Genomic DNA, 18,694 nt, shown 5'->3' with positions numbered 1-18,694 from the left:
TCCTCTCTCTTCCTCCCTCTTTGCTTCCCTCCATCCCTCCCTGCTTCCCTTTACCCCTCTTTCCCTTCCTTCCTTTTCCCTTCCCTTGCTCCTTCCCTCCCTTCTCCCTCCTTCTCTCCCTCCCTTCCTCTCTCCTCCCTCCCTTTTTCCCTCTCTTCCTTCCTCTTCCCTCCCTCCCTCTCCCCTCCATCCCTCTCTCCCCTTTCCTCCTTCCCTCCCTCCTTCCTTTCCTGCTTTTCTTTTCTCTTTTCTCATTCACTTCTCCCTCCTTTTCCTTCATTTCTTTTTGATTTGATGCAGGGTCTCTGTGGTCCAGGCAGGCCAGCCTTTTACCCATGCTACTCCAGCCTCAGCTTCCAGATTGCTGTGACTACAAGCGTGTGTTTTTGCTTTGGTTGTTTCTAGTGTACAGAAATGCAATCAAGTGTTTTGTGCAGACTGCATCTCTTACAGCTGTGCTGGTCTTGTTTATTAGCCTGAATAGATTTGTGTTGGGTTTTTGGATTTTATTGACAATTCTGCCACTTGCAAATTACCATAGCCTGTTTTATCCTTTACACGTTGCTAATTTTCTCCTTCTAATGGGGCTGTTAACACCCACACACTTAGTGCAATTCTTGATGAGGTCAAGATTTATGGTTGCTATTTTTCTGTGTTTTATCTGTGTTATTGTGGTTGCTCCTTTCTATCTTATGTTAAGTAGATTTTTTTAAAGTGAAGTTTTCATTCTTTTGTTTATTTCACTATTTACATATTTTGTGCTATTTTCTTTGTGTTTCTCTGGGAGGATTACCATTAACAAATTGGACTCAATTTGTTATAGTATAACAATAATTATACTATAAATATATATAAATATACTATAATATATTATTATATTATAGTAAATATGTACTTGTTTACAGTTCCAATCTACAGTTCCAATCCTCCATGTTCTTTAGGTTCTTCAAACCACAGCATTACATGCTGTGTACCCATCAACGCCTATTCTTCCTCCCTCCCATCCCTCCCTCTCCCTTCTTCCTTCTCTCTCTCTCTCTCTCTCCCTCCCTCCTTCCTTCCCCCCTTCCTTCCTCTTTTCCTTTCTTTCTTTGATAGCCTATTGCTGTGTTGTCTAGGCGGCCTTGAACTACTATGTTCAAGGGATTCTCCTCCTCCGTCTTCTGGCAGTTCTGGAGACCCTGGCAGTATGTGAGCTGCCTGGGGCACACATGTTGAATAATTGTTTGGTGGCGCTAAAATATTATAACCAACCCAAAATGGCATTCATTGTGACTCTTTTTAAAATGTGTATGTAGAAGGGTTTTGGGTGCATGTATGTAGTCTGTGCATCAACTGCATACTTTTTGCCTTTGAAACCTGAAAGAGGGCATCAGATCCCCAGAATCTGGAGCTACAGAAGGTTATGAGCTGTCATGTACTGGGAATGGAAACTGGATGCTCTACTGGGCTCTTAACCACTGAGCTGTCTCTCCACTCTTCAGTGGACTCCAGCTTCTGCCTGGTGTCCTCTCATTTCAGACTGAGGGCTCTGTTTGCTTTTCCATACATTTGTGGGTGATCATGCCTTTGTTTGTTTGTTTGGTGGCATTTCTGAACTAGTTCCATGCAGTCTATTCTTGTCATTATGTGTATCCACCCAGGTCACTTCTTGGGTAGCTCAATGGTCAGTTCACGTCTGGAAAGAGGTAGTTTTGTTTTTTTTATGGATGAAGTGGGAGCTGGGCATAGAGGCCTTGCCCATGCTAGGCTACTTCTCAACCACTAAGCCACAGTTTCTGGCCAGGCTTCCTTAAATGGCTAGTGCAGTGAGTTCCAAATCTCTCCTCGGGGGTTCAGTGTACAGGTGGGAAAACAAAATGCCCCAACATTTCTTGTTCTTGGCAGGATGTAGCTGGCTTTCTGTGTGGTTTTCATTTTATTTTGGTTCCTTGAGACAGTGTCTTTGAAACCCAGGTTGTTTTAAACTCAAAAGTCTCCTGCCTCAGTATCCACAGTGTGGGACCTACAGACCTGCACCACCACTCCCTGTTGATTCCTTTTCCTCTTTTCACAGAATGAGCACTCCCCAGATCGACAAAGCCTTTAAGTTCTGCAAACTTTCCTCTGACCATTCGGTCCAGTTTTCTTACTGCTTTTGTGGGAAGAATTTTCAGAAGCCTACAATCTATGGTTTCCCATCAGGAAAGATCTTTAAAATTTTTTTTTTTTTTTTTTTTTTTATAGCGAAGGCTAATCTCTAGTAAAGTTTGCCCATCACTTTCCTTGCATTTGTCATGTAGGAATGCTCACATTTCAGGTGCCTGTACAGATCGTCAGGATAACATGGAAACCATCGACCTTCTCCCCTCTCTCCAAGCTGTAAATTTGCTGACTGATGGGAAAGCTTACAGAAGGTCATGTGGGTTCTATTCTTTTTCCCCGTTTAGGATTCTGGCTCTTCAGGAAAACTTCCTTCTTCAGTTCAAAATGGATGTAAGTGGTGACACTTTTCTTTGAGTTTCTGCTACCCCTGTTTCTTTATGTGTCTGGAAAGAAGAAAAGAAAGGACAGTAAATTATTTATTTTTTCTTGTCACTATGATAAATGCCTGGTTAAAGAAAGTAAAGGGAGGAAAGATTTATATTGGCCTACAGTTATAGAAATACGGTCCATGGTGACCATCGTGGTGGTGGTGGTGTTCCTGGTGCCAGGAGCTGCTTGTAGCTGTGGACATGGGAGCTTGCTTACCTCTGAGTAGAATAGGAAGCAGAGACCCAGTAGGAAGTAGGGCTATGCTATAAAATCTAAAGACTTACTAATTGGCGACTCACTTTCTCCAGCAAGGCCCCATCTCCTAACAGTTCTACAGTTCGACAATGTCCCAAAGCAGCCCTACCAGCTGGCAACTAATTGCAAACACAGGAGCCTGTGGGGGGGCATGTCCTCCTCCAACTATAACAAAAGACATCCACTTGTCTTTTAACTCTTTTAGAGGCTCCCAAAGCTCAAGGTGGAGTTAGGGAACTTTAAAGGTTGTTGATTCAGAGTTTATACAGATTACCCAGCAGCCCCCTGGAGTTACACACCAGTGGCTATGCTATGCATTACTGGACTGACAATGTTTTCTTCACACCCAGGCTTCTTCTACTGAAGAAAGGAAGAGGGACTTCGAGAAAATCTTTGCCCACTATGATGTTGTAAGTGTTCTTCATGCTGTGAAGCCATCTTTAGGTAGAAGGCTCAGTTTGTTCCTGTGTGCATCACTGTACTGACAAGGTCTAAACTGAGCAAATGAATTGCAGTCCCTTGTATGTATAACTATATAACTTCAGATGATTAGGTAAAGAATGGGCAAAACTGATTTATAATTAAACAGGGATGAACTCATAGTGCTTTCTGACTCATAAAAATATGAGAAATATGTCTTGTCTTTTTGTAAGACAAGACATCCACTTATTGTGTGTGCAAAAAGAAATGAACAAATAGAAAAATCCCCCACATCCAACTAAAGGACTGAGGCACAGTCATGCCTGCCTGATGGAAAGTAACTTCTCTTCTAGAATAAGTGACAGCCATTCTTCAGGTGGGGATAATCACTCTAAAACAGTAAATGGTACAGGGTTGAATTTCTATAGGTGAAGGTGGGATAATGTGAGAAAAAGGAAAAATGAGCGAAAAGGTGGGAAGGTCTCAGAACCCTCTCCATGAAATTAATGTCGCAGAACAGCCAGGCTGCATTCTGAACAGAAGCATTGAGCCGGGGCAAGGCAGCACCTAGCTATTTATGCTGTGTCTGCTGCCCAGCTTTCCATCGGGGCTTGTTAACCCAGTGATCTGGGGTAGGTACCTCAACTTCTTTATTCTCCCTGTCTTCCCCAGACCCCACCTGTAAAGCTAGGGTGATTAGACTAAGACTGGATCTGATGGAGCTGTGTTAGCTAAGTGAACTCCATTATCTTTTACAGAAGAGTTCGGCACGCAACAGGACTGTTAATGAATCAAGTCAAGGAAACAAAGTTTCAAAATCACACCTTAAAGGTTGAGGATAATGAAGGCATGAAAAGAATGGATAGGATACAGGGCTACTAGTTCTCACCTCTAAACCCAGAACTCAGGAGGCTAAGGCAGAAGGATTTGCTATGAGTTCAAGACTCATGTGGATTACAGTGAGACATTGTCTCAAAAATTAAGAGGTAGGGGCTAGAGAAATGTCGTGGTGGCGAACAGAAATAGCTGCTCCTCTGGGAGACCCATGTTCAATTTCCAGTACCCACATGGCAACTCACAAGTGTCTGTAACTCTTGTTCTAGGGGATCTGACTCCCTCTTCCAGCTAGAGGCACAAGGCACACAAACGGTGCACAGAGATATAGGGAGACAAAACACCCACACACATAAAATAAAAATAAATTCATCCTTAAAAACATTGTGAGGTAGAAGGCATTATTATCTCAGGTACTTTAGGACAAAATGGACTCGTTGGAATGTTTGCCCTTCATTTTACTTTCATGGTGACAGTAGATTACAGATGAGTAGGAAGAAAACATCTTATATATAGAAAAAACAATGTTTCATATATTGATTCAATATAGCAGCCCTCTATTTAAAATTTACACTTTCAGCAATCAATAAATGATTGTTCAGTCATAAAGCAAACATTTTAAATGTTCAGTCTGTCCCTTTAAGGGCCATTGCTGTTCAATTAATACTTAGCTCAACAGAAGGCTGCATTTGGCAAGCAGCTGTCAGTAAGTTTTGTGTCAATGCTATTTGTTGAGGAGTGCAGCACAATGCTTATTTGGGGGCGGGAAGCTATTGATGAAGGATTCTTTTCATTCCTGCAGGGCACTCATATCCCATGAGACTAAAATGCAGAGCATTCCATTCCTAAATTGGTTGGCAGTTACAAATGAACACGGGCTAGCTGATTCATCTAATGTATTATTTAGCTTTTCAAATTAAGAAAATGATATTTAAGTGGTTGAATCTTTGTATCTTTCAGAGTAAAACTGGAGCCCTGGAAGGCCCAGAAGTGGATGGATTTGTCAAAGACATGATGGAGCTGGTCCAGGTGAGTTCATGAGGCTGGAAGGGTTACTCCCATCATGCATCGGGGTTGACACTGTGACAAATTGCATTATTTCGGAGAATGAATGAGGCTGAAGATTAATACTGGAAAGAAAGGTCTGGAGGCATTTCCATTTCATAACCATTGATATTCTATGAGACTCAACAAATTTCTTTTGTTTTCTTAAGTCATATGGGTTAAAATAACACATAATCAACACAGAAGTATCTTTTTAACCATCATTTTAAAGTTGTTTGCTTTACCCAAATAGGCCAGTGTTACCGTGTATTTTATGGTTTTACTTTTCAGCTGCCCAATGTCTTTTCTTGTCTTTACTTGCCTCTCTCAGATTGTTTATTACAATAACTACAATTCTAAATCTGATTTCCTATAACATTTTTGTCATCAAGGGTTTTTTTGAACATCTAGCCTAGGATGAGCACTTCCTATTATGGTGCGGCTGAGGCTTAGCCTGAGTTGGTTTAGGCTTTAATATAGCACACGGGCATTTTCTGTAGGGTTGACAATGTTTTTAAAAAGGCAGTCTCCTTCTTTTAAACTTTACTCTCTGTACTGGTTTATAATCTCCTTAGGCAGACAATTCCAGCTTCTCTTTCTCCAGGGAGCAGTGGATTTAGTAGCCTTTGTACTCAGGGATTACCTTGAAGAACATTATTAGATGCACAATGATTGCATCCTCGCTATCCCAGACAGCAACAAATTAGAGTAACAGCTATTAATTATGTTAAATCTCGGAATAATTTGCATATATGATTAAGACTAGGAAACCTGGCAATAGAAAAAAAGCCCAGCTACTATGTTTTTTTTTTTTTTTTTTTTTTTTTTTTTTTTTTTTTGTTTTATTTTTTTTTTGCACAGAGCTCCAGGGAGTTGATATTCTGTGACTGAGGAGACACTGGCACAGTTCTGTCTTGACATCCACTCAGGATCACTGGCACATCCTCTGTGGCCCCCGACTTATGGTCCTCCTCCCAGTGATTCCTCAGCTGCTCTCCCCTTTGCTCTGTGGCTCTAGCTGTTCTCCCCTTTGTCTTCTGGCTTCCACTGAAACACCACAGGCATTTCCTCATCAGAATAAATGACAGAGATTTGTGTGGTGTTTCCTTTTGAAATGATAGTTAAAGGACAGTCTATTTTGTCCACTACCTCTTCTATAGCTTAAGTAATAGAAACAAAGAAATCATCTCTGGGATATTAAAGTTTCCTGGCAGATGGATTGGCCCAATTTGAGTTTTCATTTTCTCTGATGGACTCAATGCAATGGCTTATTGCCTACTTTCCTCTGTGTCACAGAACCAGGGTCCTGACTGAGTGTAGACTCGGGGCTTCCATAATCAGGCGAGGAGCTTGCTCTGGTATTCCTCCCATGGTCTCCACACAGGGATGAGTAACACACGTGGAAGTCGACTAGAGCCATTCTGAAATCCTCTCCTGTGGAGAACTTTGAAACGACTCTCCAGACACTCCGTGTCTTAGTTAGGACTTTACTGCTGTGAACAGACACCATGACCAAGGCAACTCTTACAAAGGACAACATTTAGTTAGGGCTGGCTTACAGTTTCAGAGGTTCAGTCCATTCTCATAGTGGTGGGAAGCATGGCAGCATCGAGGCAGGCATGGTGCTAGAGGAGGTGAGAGTTCTGTATCTTCATCCCAAGGCACCCAGGAGGACACTGGTTTCCATAGTCAGTGAGGAGGAGGCTCTCTTCCATACTGGGTGGAGCTTGAACCTAGGTCCTCAAAGCTTCCCCCGACAGTGATGAACTTCCTCCAACAAGGCCATACCTACTCCAAATAAGCCACACCTTCTAATAGAGCCACTTCCCATAGGCCAGGCCTATTCAAACCACCACACGCAGTGTCTGACCCTCCTTCTCCCACATCACCTGCCTCCTGTACTTCTATTCCTCTCTTCTTTGCTTGAAAAATTTCCTTCTGATGAGACAGATAACATGGTAGACAGTGCATTGTTGTCCCTTTGCGGATCAGCTATTTATGACTTGATGCCTGTGGACAAGGTTCTCAAGCCCTCTGTTGCCCGACCCATCACCCACAAAAGGTGTCCAGTGAGCCCTGCCTCCCAAGGATGGGTGGTAACTAGGGATTCTGTAAACAGCTACCATGATCCCTGAAGACAATGTGACTCCCCAAAGTAACAGTCTTTGTTACTGTTTTAGAGTAAATTGGCCATCATCATTGGGGTGCATCACTGAGCTGGAAAAATATAAAAATATAGGAGGGACTTTCCCAAAGGAATCTTCACTCATTGGATGACCATGCCATTCAGGATAATCTTGTCTAAAATACAAGTGTGCCAAAAGCATGCAAGAGACCTTCAAAGACGGGATGGCTGTGTCCAAGGGCAACTGACTCAGTGTAATTTTAAATTTTAAATTTGCTTCCTTTTTCTGATTTTTAAATTATCTCTGCATATAAAAATGTTGAAGAGCTGAAGACACAGCACAGCAATTAGGAGCACCTTTTGCTCTTGGAGAGGACCAGCATATGGTCCGCAGCACCCACACTGGGTGACTCACAACCACCCTATTACCTGTACCTCCAGCTCCAGAGGATCTGATATCTTCTTTGTCCTCCTTAGACACTGTACATATTTACACATACACACATATTCATATACATACCACACATACACACATGCAGACACACACATACTTACACATATACACACAAATAAAATTAATTAAATCCTTAAGAGTGATTAAAATTATCAAAAATAAAATAAAGCAAAATTTAAGAAGCCAAGGAGAATAGAGGCTAAGAATTCTAGTCCTAGGCTGCCTGCCTAGTATTCCAGGCTCAGGCTCACCACTGGCTGGCAAGATGACCATGGGTATCAGCATCTACAGGCTCCAGCTTCTTCTCTTGCTTGTCTTTTATTTTGCTTGCCATGCTGGGGATTGATGGCTGGAGTTCACATGTTCTAGGAAAGCACTTTTCCACTGAGCTGAATTCCAAGCCTGTTTTTATTTATAGTTTGAAATGGAGTCTCACTAGGTTGGCTAGGCTGACCTTGAGTTCTATACATAGTTCAGGCCTATGATGTTCAGAACATGTACAGAGCCTGTGAGCCAGGATACCTAGCACAGAGACTTGGACATGCTGCCTAGACACTGGCTTCCATTCTTTCAGGGAGCTGGAATGCATAAGGGATGAGATGGGATAAAAGCCTAAAGGTGACGTTGAGGGATGGGGTAACTCATGCATAAGTCCACAGACAGCACCAAGCACCTGCTATCAGTATGCATAGGGTCAGAGGGTCAGTCTCAAAATACCCCAACTCCCAAGGCTCATGAGAGGCAGATCATTAGTTTTCAATCAGTTGTACTGGGACTGGTCTCAGGTGGTCCTTTGAGGTAGATGAGAGAAAAGGTCTACATTTAAAATGAAAGTGGCTGATATGAGGCTGGCTGCCTGCTTGAGTCAGCATTCTGACTTTGACAAAAAGACACCAGCATGGCAGTAGGTAGATTAGATAGTCTCTCTGGGTTGTACTTTACTCATATATAATTAAGTATGAAACTGGATCCAACTGCCTATGTTTGTTCTGAAGATTTGAGATGATGTTTACAGAGCCCCTAAAAGCAGAAATCTAAGTAACACACCTGCTACTGACTTGCTATTAAGACAGTCCTAAAGACGGAGGCCCCATGGCTTCTATGATTTGCCTTCAGTGATCCAGAGGTCTTTTAAAGAGTGATATCCAGCTACCCTAACCCACGGTGAGATGTCCCGTATGAAAGACATAACGTAGATGATCCAGTGGAGTTTCTCTTATAGCTTCCTTCCCTCCCTACTTCTCACCATTCAAATACTCCAAATATTTCTCACTTACTTGGGAAATAATTATTCTGAAATAAAATATTTTATTCTTCAATTAGGAACAAAAGGTTAGAGTAATTTGAACGAAGTACAGACTAGGGCAAATAATTCATACTTAGGTGTGAATGTCTTCCACTCCAGTCTTCTCTAAGCATAGGATTTGCCATAAGGGTATGGGAGCTTGGTACCAAGTATTGGAGAAGAGCTCTAGCAGTCCGTTATTAAATAGACATCCCCACTGTGCGTATGTGCAACAGGCAAGTTCTTTATGGCACGTGTGCAGCTTGCTGTAGACTTTGAGGTGCAAGACGCACCCACCTACTACTAGGATCCAGGAAACTGTAATTTTTGAGCACAACCAAAGGAACCTGGCAGTAACGCATTTCATCTCCCTTTGTTGTCGGATGATTCACAGTGCTTCCGACGGAGGTGTGAGAGGTCCCCGAGCCCTCCCTCTCCTGACCTGAGCTGCTCCTTCAAGTTTTGATGCTTGGTTCTTTCCTCCCTTTAAGGCTACAGTCAGGAACACATGCTGTATCAGTCAGGCATATCAGTCAGGCATATCAGTCAGGCATGCTCTTGGATGGAGTGTAGATTAGCTCTACTAGTTGTGACTCTCTAGTTTGGGAATGGAAGGCTTTATCCCCAACGGAAGTGTTATTTTGTTTATTTGTTTGTTTTTGTTTTATTTATTTGTTTATTTATTTATTTATTTTTTAAAGAAGTTTCTTTGGAAGAAACCTCTAAAGAAAGTATGGGGCAGGGCTGGGATGGAGAGTGCTTCCCAGGGGCTCAGAAGTCTCTGGAGGGAAGCTGCCTGTGTTTTTACTCTTATAACTACTCAAGTAATTAAGAAGAATGGAAATCAGATTCAATGGTTTTCTTTAGACATCGGCTTTGTAGCTTAGATTCATCCTCCTCCCCAGCTTTCTCTAGAGCTGTGTGAGGTGGTAGGCCCAGGGCTCCATCAATCAGGAGACCTGGTATAAAGATGGCAACGTTCTCCCCTGGAAGAAGGCTCCGTTCTCCTGAGCCTCTTTCCTAGCCTGGGCAAAGGCTGTCACTATTTCCCTCCTGGGCAATTGTGAGCGTGAGATGAAGTGTTTGAGGGAGTCACTCTGTGGTGAGTGCAGCCTGGGAGTTTGAAATGCTTGCCTGGAGTGCAGGTACTACACTGCCCCTCCTCAGTCTAGAATAAATCTGAAGTTACTTCTGTCTAAGTTAGGGTTTTACTGCTGTGAACAGACACCATGAACAAGGCAGCTCTTATAAAGGACAACACTTTATTGGGGCTGGCTTACAGGGTCAGTCCATTATCATCAAGGTGGGAACATGACAGCATCCAGACACGCATGGTGCAGGAGGAGCTGAGAATTCTACATCTTCATCTGAAGGCTGGCTTCCAGAGATAGGATAAGGGTCTTAAAGTCCACACCCTCGGTGACACACCTACTCCAACAAGGCCACACCTCCAGATAGTGCCACTCTCTGGTCTAGGCATACTCCAACCACCACAACTACTGTGATCTATAACATGGAAACTGGATTTTTATTTTGTATGAACCCTCGTTAGACTAAAGGTGCTAAATGCCCTGAAGATGGGCTATGAGGAGTCAGGGACGATGATAAAACATCTTTGCCCATCAGCATAATGTTTTCATTGTAATTGCTAATAAAGCAGGCTTTCTCCAACAACAGTGGGAAGCAATATAGAAATAAGACTTTAAAAATATTTATTTGCTTACTTTGCCTGAAGGGGCAAGCTGGGAAATCAAGACCCTGCCTGAAAACACCAGGGACCTGGGTGGGGTAAGGAGGCAGTAGCTGTCTCTGGCCCCTCATAGCCCATCCTCAGGGAGGGCACTGCAGTCTGGGACTGCCGCTGGCCTTCTGAATGACCATGTCCTCTTGTCCTCAGCCCAGCATCAGCGGTGTGGATCTGGATAAGTTCCGGGAGATTCTGCTTCGTCATTGCGATGTGAACAAAGATGGAAAGATCCAGAAATCTGAGCTGGCACTGTGTCTTGGGCTAAAAGTAAACCCCTGATCCCCAACTACTCTGTTCTCTGCTTCTGTGTCTGTGCTTTTGCCGTGAGAAATGTGTTTGTGCTTTGCTCTTGGGGACCCAGTTAATGAACCTTCTCCCTGACAGTTTGGTACTCGTGACAGAGGGAGGGGCCCTAGGATGCAGCTTCCAGAGGCAGCCATGATCTTGTCCCATGGGAAGCCCCCATACAGCTTCTTCCATGTTCGTTCCTTGACCTTGGCCTAACTCTTCAAAAGCCTCAGTTTACCTGCTCTGTTCAACCTTCCCTATAACCTGTTGATCCATCTCCTGTTTGTCCTTGAACTTCTTGCTCAGTTAAGAGTGTCACCCGTGTCATGTTGTCATGTCTTCTTGTGGAAATAAAGCTGTGGTCAAGAATAAAGATGTGTTTGCATTTGTGTGACCTTTGTAATGTTCAGATGGCTTTCAGGGAAGGCTTAGCGGAGGGTGAGGGGCATCATCTTGAAGCAGCTATTGGCTGCAGGGAGCTAGCAATAGCCCCAAATCGTATGTGTGTGTGTGTGTGTGTGCGTGTGTGTGATTGGATGGGAAGAGTAGAGCATTGTGGATCAGGTTTCATTGGTTTTTTTTTGTTGTTGTTGTTTGTTTGTTTGTTTCTTTCTTTTTGAGGCAGTATCCCTATGGCCAGTCAACCTAGCTTACTGGGTAAGCTCCAGATAGAGTGGGAGACCCTGCCTCAGAACAAAACAAAACAAGAATGAAAAAAAAAGACCACGGTGAAAGGGATAGAGGAAGGCATCCAGCATTGACCTCTGGCCTCCACGAGCACATATACTCACAAGTGCACATACACAGAAATAATAAGTCATGGTTACTGGAAAGATTGTATTATTTGCCAAGCTGATGTATTTCATAAATGTAATGCACCACACAACAGTAGGTGAGATATGGCAGTGGAAAGAGTGGCTTAGATCTACCATCAGCATCTTGCTTCCTTGCTCCATCTCTGCTTCCAAAAACCTTGGGCATTCTCCCCTACAACCACCCAGCAAGCAGTTCTTCACTGGTCTGGACATCAAACATTTCTCTTGGCTATGAGTCTTGACTTTGTATGCTTGTAGTCACCTCAGAATTCGTTTTTGTGTTTAACTCATTTATCTTTTACCCATATTTCTTATTGCCTAATTAAAAAGAGTAGTGATTCTTTCCAGCTTTCTCCTTGAGGCTTGAATTTAGCACTAGGAATCTGAGATGAGAGTATATACATGTGCCCATGCATGGCAAAGAAAAATCAAAGGACAAGAAGACATGGATATTATAATCACATTGTTGTTATCAAAGTAGTTGCCAACATCATCATCATCATCATCCTCACCATCTCAGGATTTACTGTGCTTTGTATTTAATTCACTTCTCTTTTAGATTGGTTCTTTTCCCAAAATTTGAAAGAGCAGTAAGGTTTTCCAGATTGCCCATGACACCTGCATTTAATGCAAGGAATCCAGGGACAGCTGGGACATGCCCTTGTGTAGAGGCTACAGAAAAAGGCTCTCCATCTTGCTGAAGAATTGCATTCTCAACAAAGGAGGGGCTGTGCTTAAGGTACCATTATTATTATCATTTCTGTTATTGCAAGCTATAACATTTAGGATCAAAAAGAGCAAACAGATATCTAAGGTCTCTTAGCTAGGATGTGAGCCAGCTCACCTCTGGGTTTTGACCCAGGGCTTACATAGCTTTGACACAGTGGCTTAAACATTTTTTGCTTTTATGGAGAAGGTAACTATGGCATGTTTCGAACACTAGGAACTGTCAGAACATGTCAGTTGATCATGGAGCAAGTTGAGGTACTCCAGGGGCAAAGGCTGAGAATCATAAGGAACAACTTTTATAATGAAGAAGTTTTGCATCAGGGATGTAATCCCAGATAGTTAGGATACTGGTAGGAGGATTGCAAGTTCAAGGCCTCCCTGGGCTATGCAACAAGTTTAAGATCTGTCAGAAAAACTTAACACTGAAGAGGTAGCTCAGTGGTAGAGCATTCGCCTAGCATATGTGAGGTCCTGGGTTTTATACCACAAAAAGAAAACAGACAAACAAGCTGCCAAACAAGAAAATCTTAATGTCATATTTAAATAAGCTACAAAGTACAAAACCACAACATGAAAAATGTGTCACCTGGTTAAGAAGGGACAGGGTTAGTGTTCCTGATTTTTGTTTCAGGATCTGTTAGGTAGGCTTGCCTTTGTGACGAGTGCTTATTGTGAAATTTTAATTTTAGGAGGCAACTCTGCATTTTCAAATTTCTTCCTTCTTAAAAAAATATTTATATTTATTATTATTTTTTGTGTGTACATGTATGTGAGAGAGAGAAAGAGAGATGGAGAGACAGAGACACACAGAAAGAGAGATATATAGAGAGACAGAAAAACAGAAACAGAGACAGAGAAAGAGAGATAGAGAGACACACAGAGAGACAGAGACAGAGGGACACAGAGAGACAGAGGAAGAAAAACAGATTAAAAATAGAGACAGAGACAGAGAGATAGAAAGACACAAACACAGAGACACAGAGATAGATAAACAGAAAGAGGCAAAGAAAGAAAGAAAGGGAGACAGGGAAAGAGAGGGAAAGGGAGGGGATAGAGGGAGAGAGAGAGAGAGAGAGAGAGAGAGGGAGGGAGAGAGAGAGAGAGAGAGAGAGAGAGAGAGAGAGAGAGAGAGAGAGAGGTGGAGTCCCTGCACATGAATGCAGTGCCCACAACAGTCAGAAGAGGGCATCAGATTCCCTGAATGTTGAAGGTGTTAAGGCTGTCATGAAGCACCTGATGCGCCTGCCGAGAATGGAGCTCCTTTGGTAGAGCAATCTGTGCTCCAACCACTGAGCCATCTCTTTAGCTCCCTCTAGTTGCTTGTTGATTACCAAATTACTAATTTGGTAGACTTCATTGTCTTGTTGCCTTGGTCTACATATGTCTTCCAGAATTTTCTGTTTTAAAAGCTTCAGAATTTAGTCTGCAGAGAAGATACAGAAGGAAGAAGAGATTTAAGAGTGGACCTTATTTATCAGTGGACCTTGGAGAAACTGGATGGCAAGCTAAGCTTGTTCCTTGCAAGTAGAACAAAAGAAACAGACCTGGCTCCTTGGACCCCATAGCACTGGAATTGTAGCTAGCTTTGTTAAAAAAGAAAGAAAGAAAGAAAGAAAGAAAGAAAGAAAGAAAGAAAGAAAGAAAGGAAGGAAGGAAATACAGAAACAGCACAGTTTTAGAGAGGAATCTTGGATGTTCCCTAGTCTCATGAAGATTCATTGTGTTCCAAGTATGACGAAGTAAAAGCAGAGAGCCAGAAGACTCAAGCATCCTCATCATCACCATCAGCAGCATTAACATCATCACCATAATCAGCACCATCACCATCAGCAGCAGTGCCATTAGCAGCAGCTGCAGCAGTGTTATCTTCAGCATCAGTATCACCACCACTATCATTATCATTAGTATCATCACCGTAATCATCAGTATCAGTATCATCAATCATCATCAGTATTTCCAATATCATCAGCATCTCCATACCACCCCCACCACCAGCAGCAGCACTCCCATCACCATCAGTATCAGCACCATCACTATTATCACCAGTATCAGCAACAGCATCCCTGTCACAAGCATCTATAACATCAGCATTAGCATCATTACCATCCACAACAGCAAGTGTCCTCATTGTCATCATCATCATCATCACATCATCATCTTCATATCATTGTCAACATCTATCAAAATGTAATGCCCACATTTATTTTCAGTTTTGTAGAGTACAGATGGTAGAACAATTGAATGATAGAATACTGAACACAGGGTGGTAGGGAATCAGTTGTGTGTAATCCTTGCTTTGTATACATGGTGTCGTTTACAAATCTGTGTCACTCTGAGTCAGCACTGCTCACTTCATGCACAATTATAGTAATCCTCGAGCAAATGTTAGTACTGTCATGATGTTGCTTTGCAGAGCAATCGTCTGAGAGCCATTCTCAGCTGCTACATCAGAATCACGCGTTTGTGTAGCTCCAAATTACTCCAGAGATGGTAAAGGCAGCATTTGTTCAGTCATCAAAGAGGGCAGCCTGCAATTAGATTATACATGCTGTCATCAGTGGGCTGGCAGGCCTATTTCACATGCTGGAGGGCTGGGGGTGACCTTTAACAGATGTAGAGTCTCCACACGAAAACCCTTGAGACTGCAGCAAATAATGAACCACGTTTTGTAGCCAGCTGATTCATGTTTTTGTCTCTGCTTCATAAGCATTGGGAGGGAGGGCTTCCAAATGTCGCTCTTCAGATCTCTTAAAGGAGTCAAAAGAGCTGGACTCACTTGTATTTGGTGATCCCAGAGGTCAACTGAACCCAAATTGCACACTTTTGCTTGTCCCTTGACTAATTTCTGTGTACCTGCTTTTTAATTTTTTTTTTTTGACCTGAGTTTTTTGTCTCAGTCTTTCTGGGTATACAGACTGATCACACCTAATACAAAGCTTTGGGTAATTCATAGAACGGGTAGCCACAGGACAGAGAAAGGCTCACCTACAGGTCTGGTCTACTTGCTACAATTAGCTGAATGTCTTCCTCTCCCACTCCCATCCTGCCCCGGCCAGCAAGCTAAACAACAAACTTGCTTTTATGGAGGCATGATTATTGCCATGTCTAAATTCAGAGTAATCTGAAATGATTCTCTATTGGACAAAGATTTTTTTATCTCTCACATATTTACCACCCATTATGAGAATGTTTGTAAGTTAAATCAGGGAGCAGATAGTTTTAGCCTAGGATTTTCTTGAATGAGTCTGCTGGCCCATCCAGACCACTCAGAAACATATGTGTATAACCTCACTCCTTGTTCTCCTTCCATATCACACGCTCGTGATCTTTAAGCAAAACGTGGAAGTCATCTCTTCCAGTAGGTCAGCCTGGATTATCAAGACACAAGTGATGGAAGTCATCTCTTCCAGAAGGCTAGCCTGGACTATCAAGATGCAAGTGATGGAAGTCATCTCTTCCAGAAGGCTAGCCTGGACTATCAAGACGCAAGTGATGGAAGTCATCTCTTCCAGAAGGCTAGCCTTGTCTATCAAGACAAAGTGACAGAAGTCATCTCTTCCAGAAGGCTAGCCTGGACTATCAAGACGCAAGTGTTTGAAAGTGAGGCAGCTGATCTATCAAGAGATCACACTTTACCAAAACTCACAAGACCTGGATCCTGGCTTTTTTGAGGAACCCTCTGGAGAACTACATTTATTCCATCATACTGCCATATCCAAGTGCCACAAACCGGTGACTTAAGCACCAAAATGTATAGGTTTATGGTTGTTAGGGCCGGGGTCTAGGAGGGAGCATCGTCAGGGCTGTGAAGGCATTTGTTCCAGGTGCAGCTCCTGGCTGTTTGTGGTTTGCTGGTAATCTTTGGTGTTCTTCGGCTTGTAGGAAAATCACCCAATCTGCTTTCATCTTTACATGGCCTGCCTCCTGGGTGTATGCTGACCGGAGTCAGTATGCTTTCATCTTATGAATCACATCTGCGTCTATCCTCTTTCTAAATAAAATCACATTCTGAGGTACAAGAGAGCAGGACTTCAATACATAAAATTTTAAAATCAATTAGTTAATTTTGTATGGGAGGCATGTAGAGGTTAGAGAACAAATTAGTGGGTCCCACGGTTTAAACTCAGGTTACCAGCCTTGGCAGCAACCACCTTTACCCATTAAGCTAGTTCACCTGTCCTTAACATAGGAATTTTGTGGGTCCCAACCCAACAGAGTCTTTGCGAAAGTCCCTCTCAGTTTCCTCACTTGGAGATAGGTTAGGAATGGCTACTTAGAGAATCTTTGGAAGGTTAAGGATGGGGGCTAATTTATGTTCCTTAAGCAACGTTCCCCATTCTCATCCATGTGGCTGATGACATTTCTATTTAAACTCTGGTCCTCTGATACAGCCTGCAGTCTGCTGCCAGCTCGTGGGAACTCTGATACGCAGTCTGGGGTCTCTGCATTCTTTTTCCTCATGTTTAGGTTCACACACATACACACACATACACACACACACACACATACATTGGGGGAAAGAGAGAGATTAAGTCTGTGGCATTTGCTATGCATGTACAAAAACACTGGCTCATGACAAATCCAATTTTTTTTTTTTTTTTTTTGATTTGGAAAGAAAGCCTGTTCTTTGCTGCATGGTACTTGTATATTCTGTACGATGCCATTGCTGGTTAAAACTTAGGAGAAAATGTCATTCTGAGAGCTCAGGAAAGGTGAATGACCCCAAGTGATTCAGAATGAGGGTAATAAGAGTCTCTGCTGAAAAGCACAGGTGTTGTCTTGACTGTGGTCAATTCAGTCTATTCATTTACTTCTTTATGGCAGTGCTGGGATCCAACCCAAGGCTCTGAGTGCTAGACAAGAGTATGTAAGTCTCGAGCCTCATGTATTACTTCAAGTACTCACTGGGAATACTTTTTTTTTTTTTTTAAGAAAAATCGTTGCTTTTGTAGTTGTCGTTGTTTTGTTTTGTTTGAGATAATTTTTAGGTAAAAGATACCGGCACTCAATTTCCCAGATGCACTTATGCTAATAGAATGTGGGATATTTACCTTAATTTACACTTCTTTCAGAACTTGAGAGTTCGAGCATGTGAAGACATGAGTAGATATCTACACATAGGACATTGTTTTCCTATGTGTGGAGACTTTTAGGATCCCGCGGGGCACCCATAACCAGCGGTGGTACAGATCTTCCGCGGGAACACGGTGTCAGGAACCGTGTCAGGTGTGCGGTGCGCAATCCTCCTCCCCAAGATGGCGCCCACCACAGCCCTGTCTCTTAGGCAACTGGATCTGCGCTTCTAGCCAGTTTCTTCAAAGGCCTTAGTGCTTGGCAGCCTCCTCTTGCTTTGAACCAAGAGATTCAGCGAGGAATATAGTGCTAGTTCCACAAAGCTGAGGCCCAGTGAAAACCCAGGGTGGGTTTCTCATGAGGGGATGAATAATCTTCTGAAACTTCCTTCTGGAAGCAATCAGGAGATAGGACTCAGCTCGACCTTGGACGTTTTTGTGACGTAAAAGCAGCTTTAGGTGGAGGGCAAACGGGTGGGGGTGGGGCACGCCGTGAAGTTGTCACCTGTCCAGGCCTTCTTGCCAGAAAGACTTCCTGAGTTTGTTCTGTTTTCCATTTCTAGTTAGTGTTACTAAACTTGAGAGAAAGCAGAGGTGGAGGGAAGTGAGGTAAGGCGAAGGGGAGGGTGGGAGAGAGGAGAGGAAGAAGGGGAGGGTATGGGAGGGGAGGAAGGGAGAAACACACACACACACACACACACACACACACACACACACACACACACACACACACACACACACACACACACACACACAGTATATCTGTGCAGCCCTCTGCTCAGCCCTGGAGCTTCCTTCCCCTTGGTGAAAAGGGCTCCTCACTGTGGATGCTATCTTAGGACATGATAGCCCCAAGAAAAAGGTTATTTTTGTCTCAAATAAGGAAAGAGACCACAAGGTCAGAGCATCACTAAATTAAATGAGCTTTGATGTGTCCTTGGCATTTTCTAGAATACACGCAGTTCTCAGTAGTGAGAGATTAGACACACTGCTACCCTCCCTAACTTCTGTGATTCTGGCTAAGCTGGGTGTGGTAGTTTGAATTCAACATCCCCCATAGCCTCAGGCATTTGAACCTTTGGTCCCCAGCTGGTAATGCTGTTTGGGGAGGC

General features: G+C 43.0%; 1 protein-coding gene and 2 long non-coding RNA genes across 4 annotated transcripts in view; 2 read left to right on the top strand and 1 right to left on the bottom strand.

Annotated features, from left to right (window-relative positions):
- The window catches only part of Scgn (secretagogin, EF-hand calcium binding protein), a 35,386-nt gene extending 24,047 nt beyond the window's left edge, over nt 1–11,339 (top strand). The window contains exons 8-11 of the mRNA XM_031358884.1: nt 2,430–2,475; nt 3,120–3,179; nt 4,984–5,052; nt 10,829–11,339. Of these exons, the coding sequence (XP_031214744.1) occupies nt 2,430–2,475; nt 3,120–3,179; nt 4,984–5,052; nt 10,829–10,957 (304 nt within the window). The 3' untranslated portion in view covers nt 10,958–11,339. The remainder of the gene's footprint in view (nt 1–2,429; nt 2,476–3,119; nt 3,180–4,983; nt 5,053–10,828) is intronic.
- Nucleotides 1,261–18,002, bottom strand: LOC116082078. Of its 2 annotated transcripts, none has more exons than XR_004115160.1 (2): nt 17,562–18,002; nt 1,261–2,528 (listed from the first exon to the last, which is right to left on the bottom strand). It is a non-coding gene; the product is annotated as an uncharacterized LOC116082078 (long non-coding RNA). The 2 variants fall into 2 exon arrangements; XR_004115159.1 differs by lacking the exon at nt 1,261–2,528 and adding an exon at nt 14,691–15,038.
- A 74-nt stretch (nt 18,003–18,076) lies between these two features.
- The window catches only part of LOC116082077, a 2,071-nt gene continuing 1,453 nt past the window's right edge, over nt 18,077–18,694 (top strand). The window contains exon 1 of the long non-coding RNA XR_004115158.1: nt 18,077–18,191. This is a non-coding gene — a long non-coding RNA (uncharacterized LOC116082077). The remainder of the gene's footprint in view (nt 18,192–18,694) is intronic.

This window comes from Mastomys coucha, unplaced genomic scaffold (assembly GCF_008632895.1).
Source record: "Mastomys coucha isolate ucsf_1 unplaced genomic scaffold, UCSF_Mcou_1 pScaffold7, whole genome shotgun sequence".
Lineage (NCBI taxonomy): Eukaryota > Metazoa > Chordata > Mammalia > Rodentia > Muridae > Mastomys > Mastomys coucha.
Note: the sequence above shows the minus strand (reverse complement) of the source record. Positions and strands in the feature narration are given on the sequence as shown.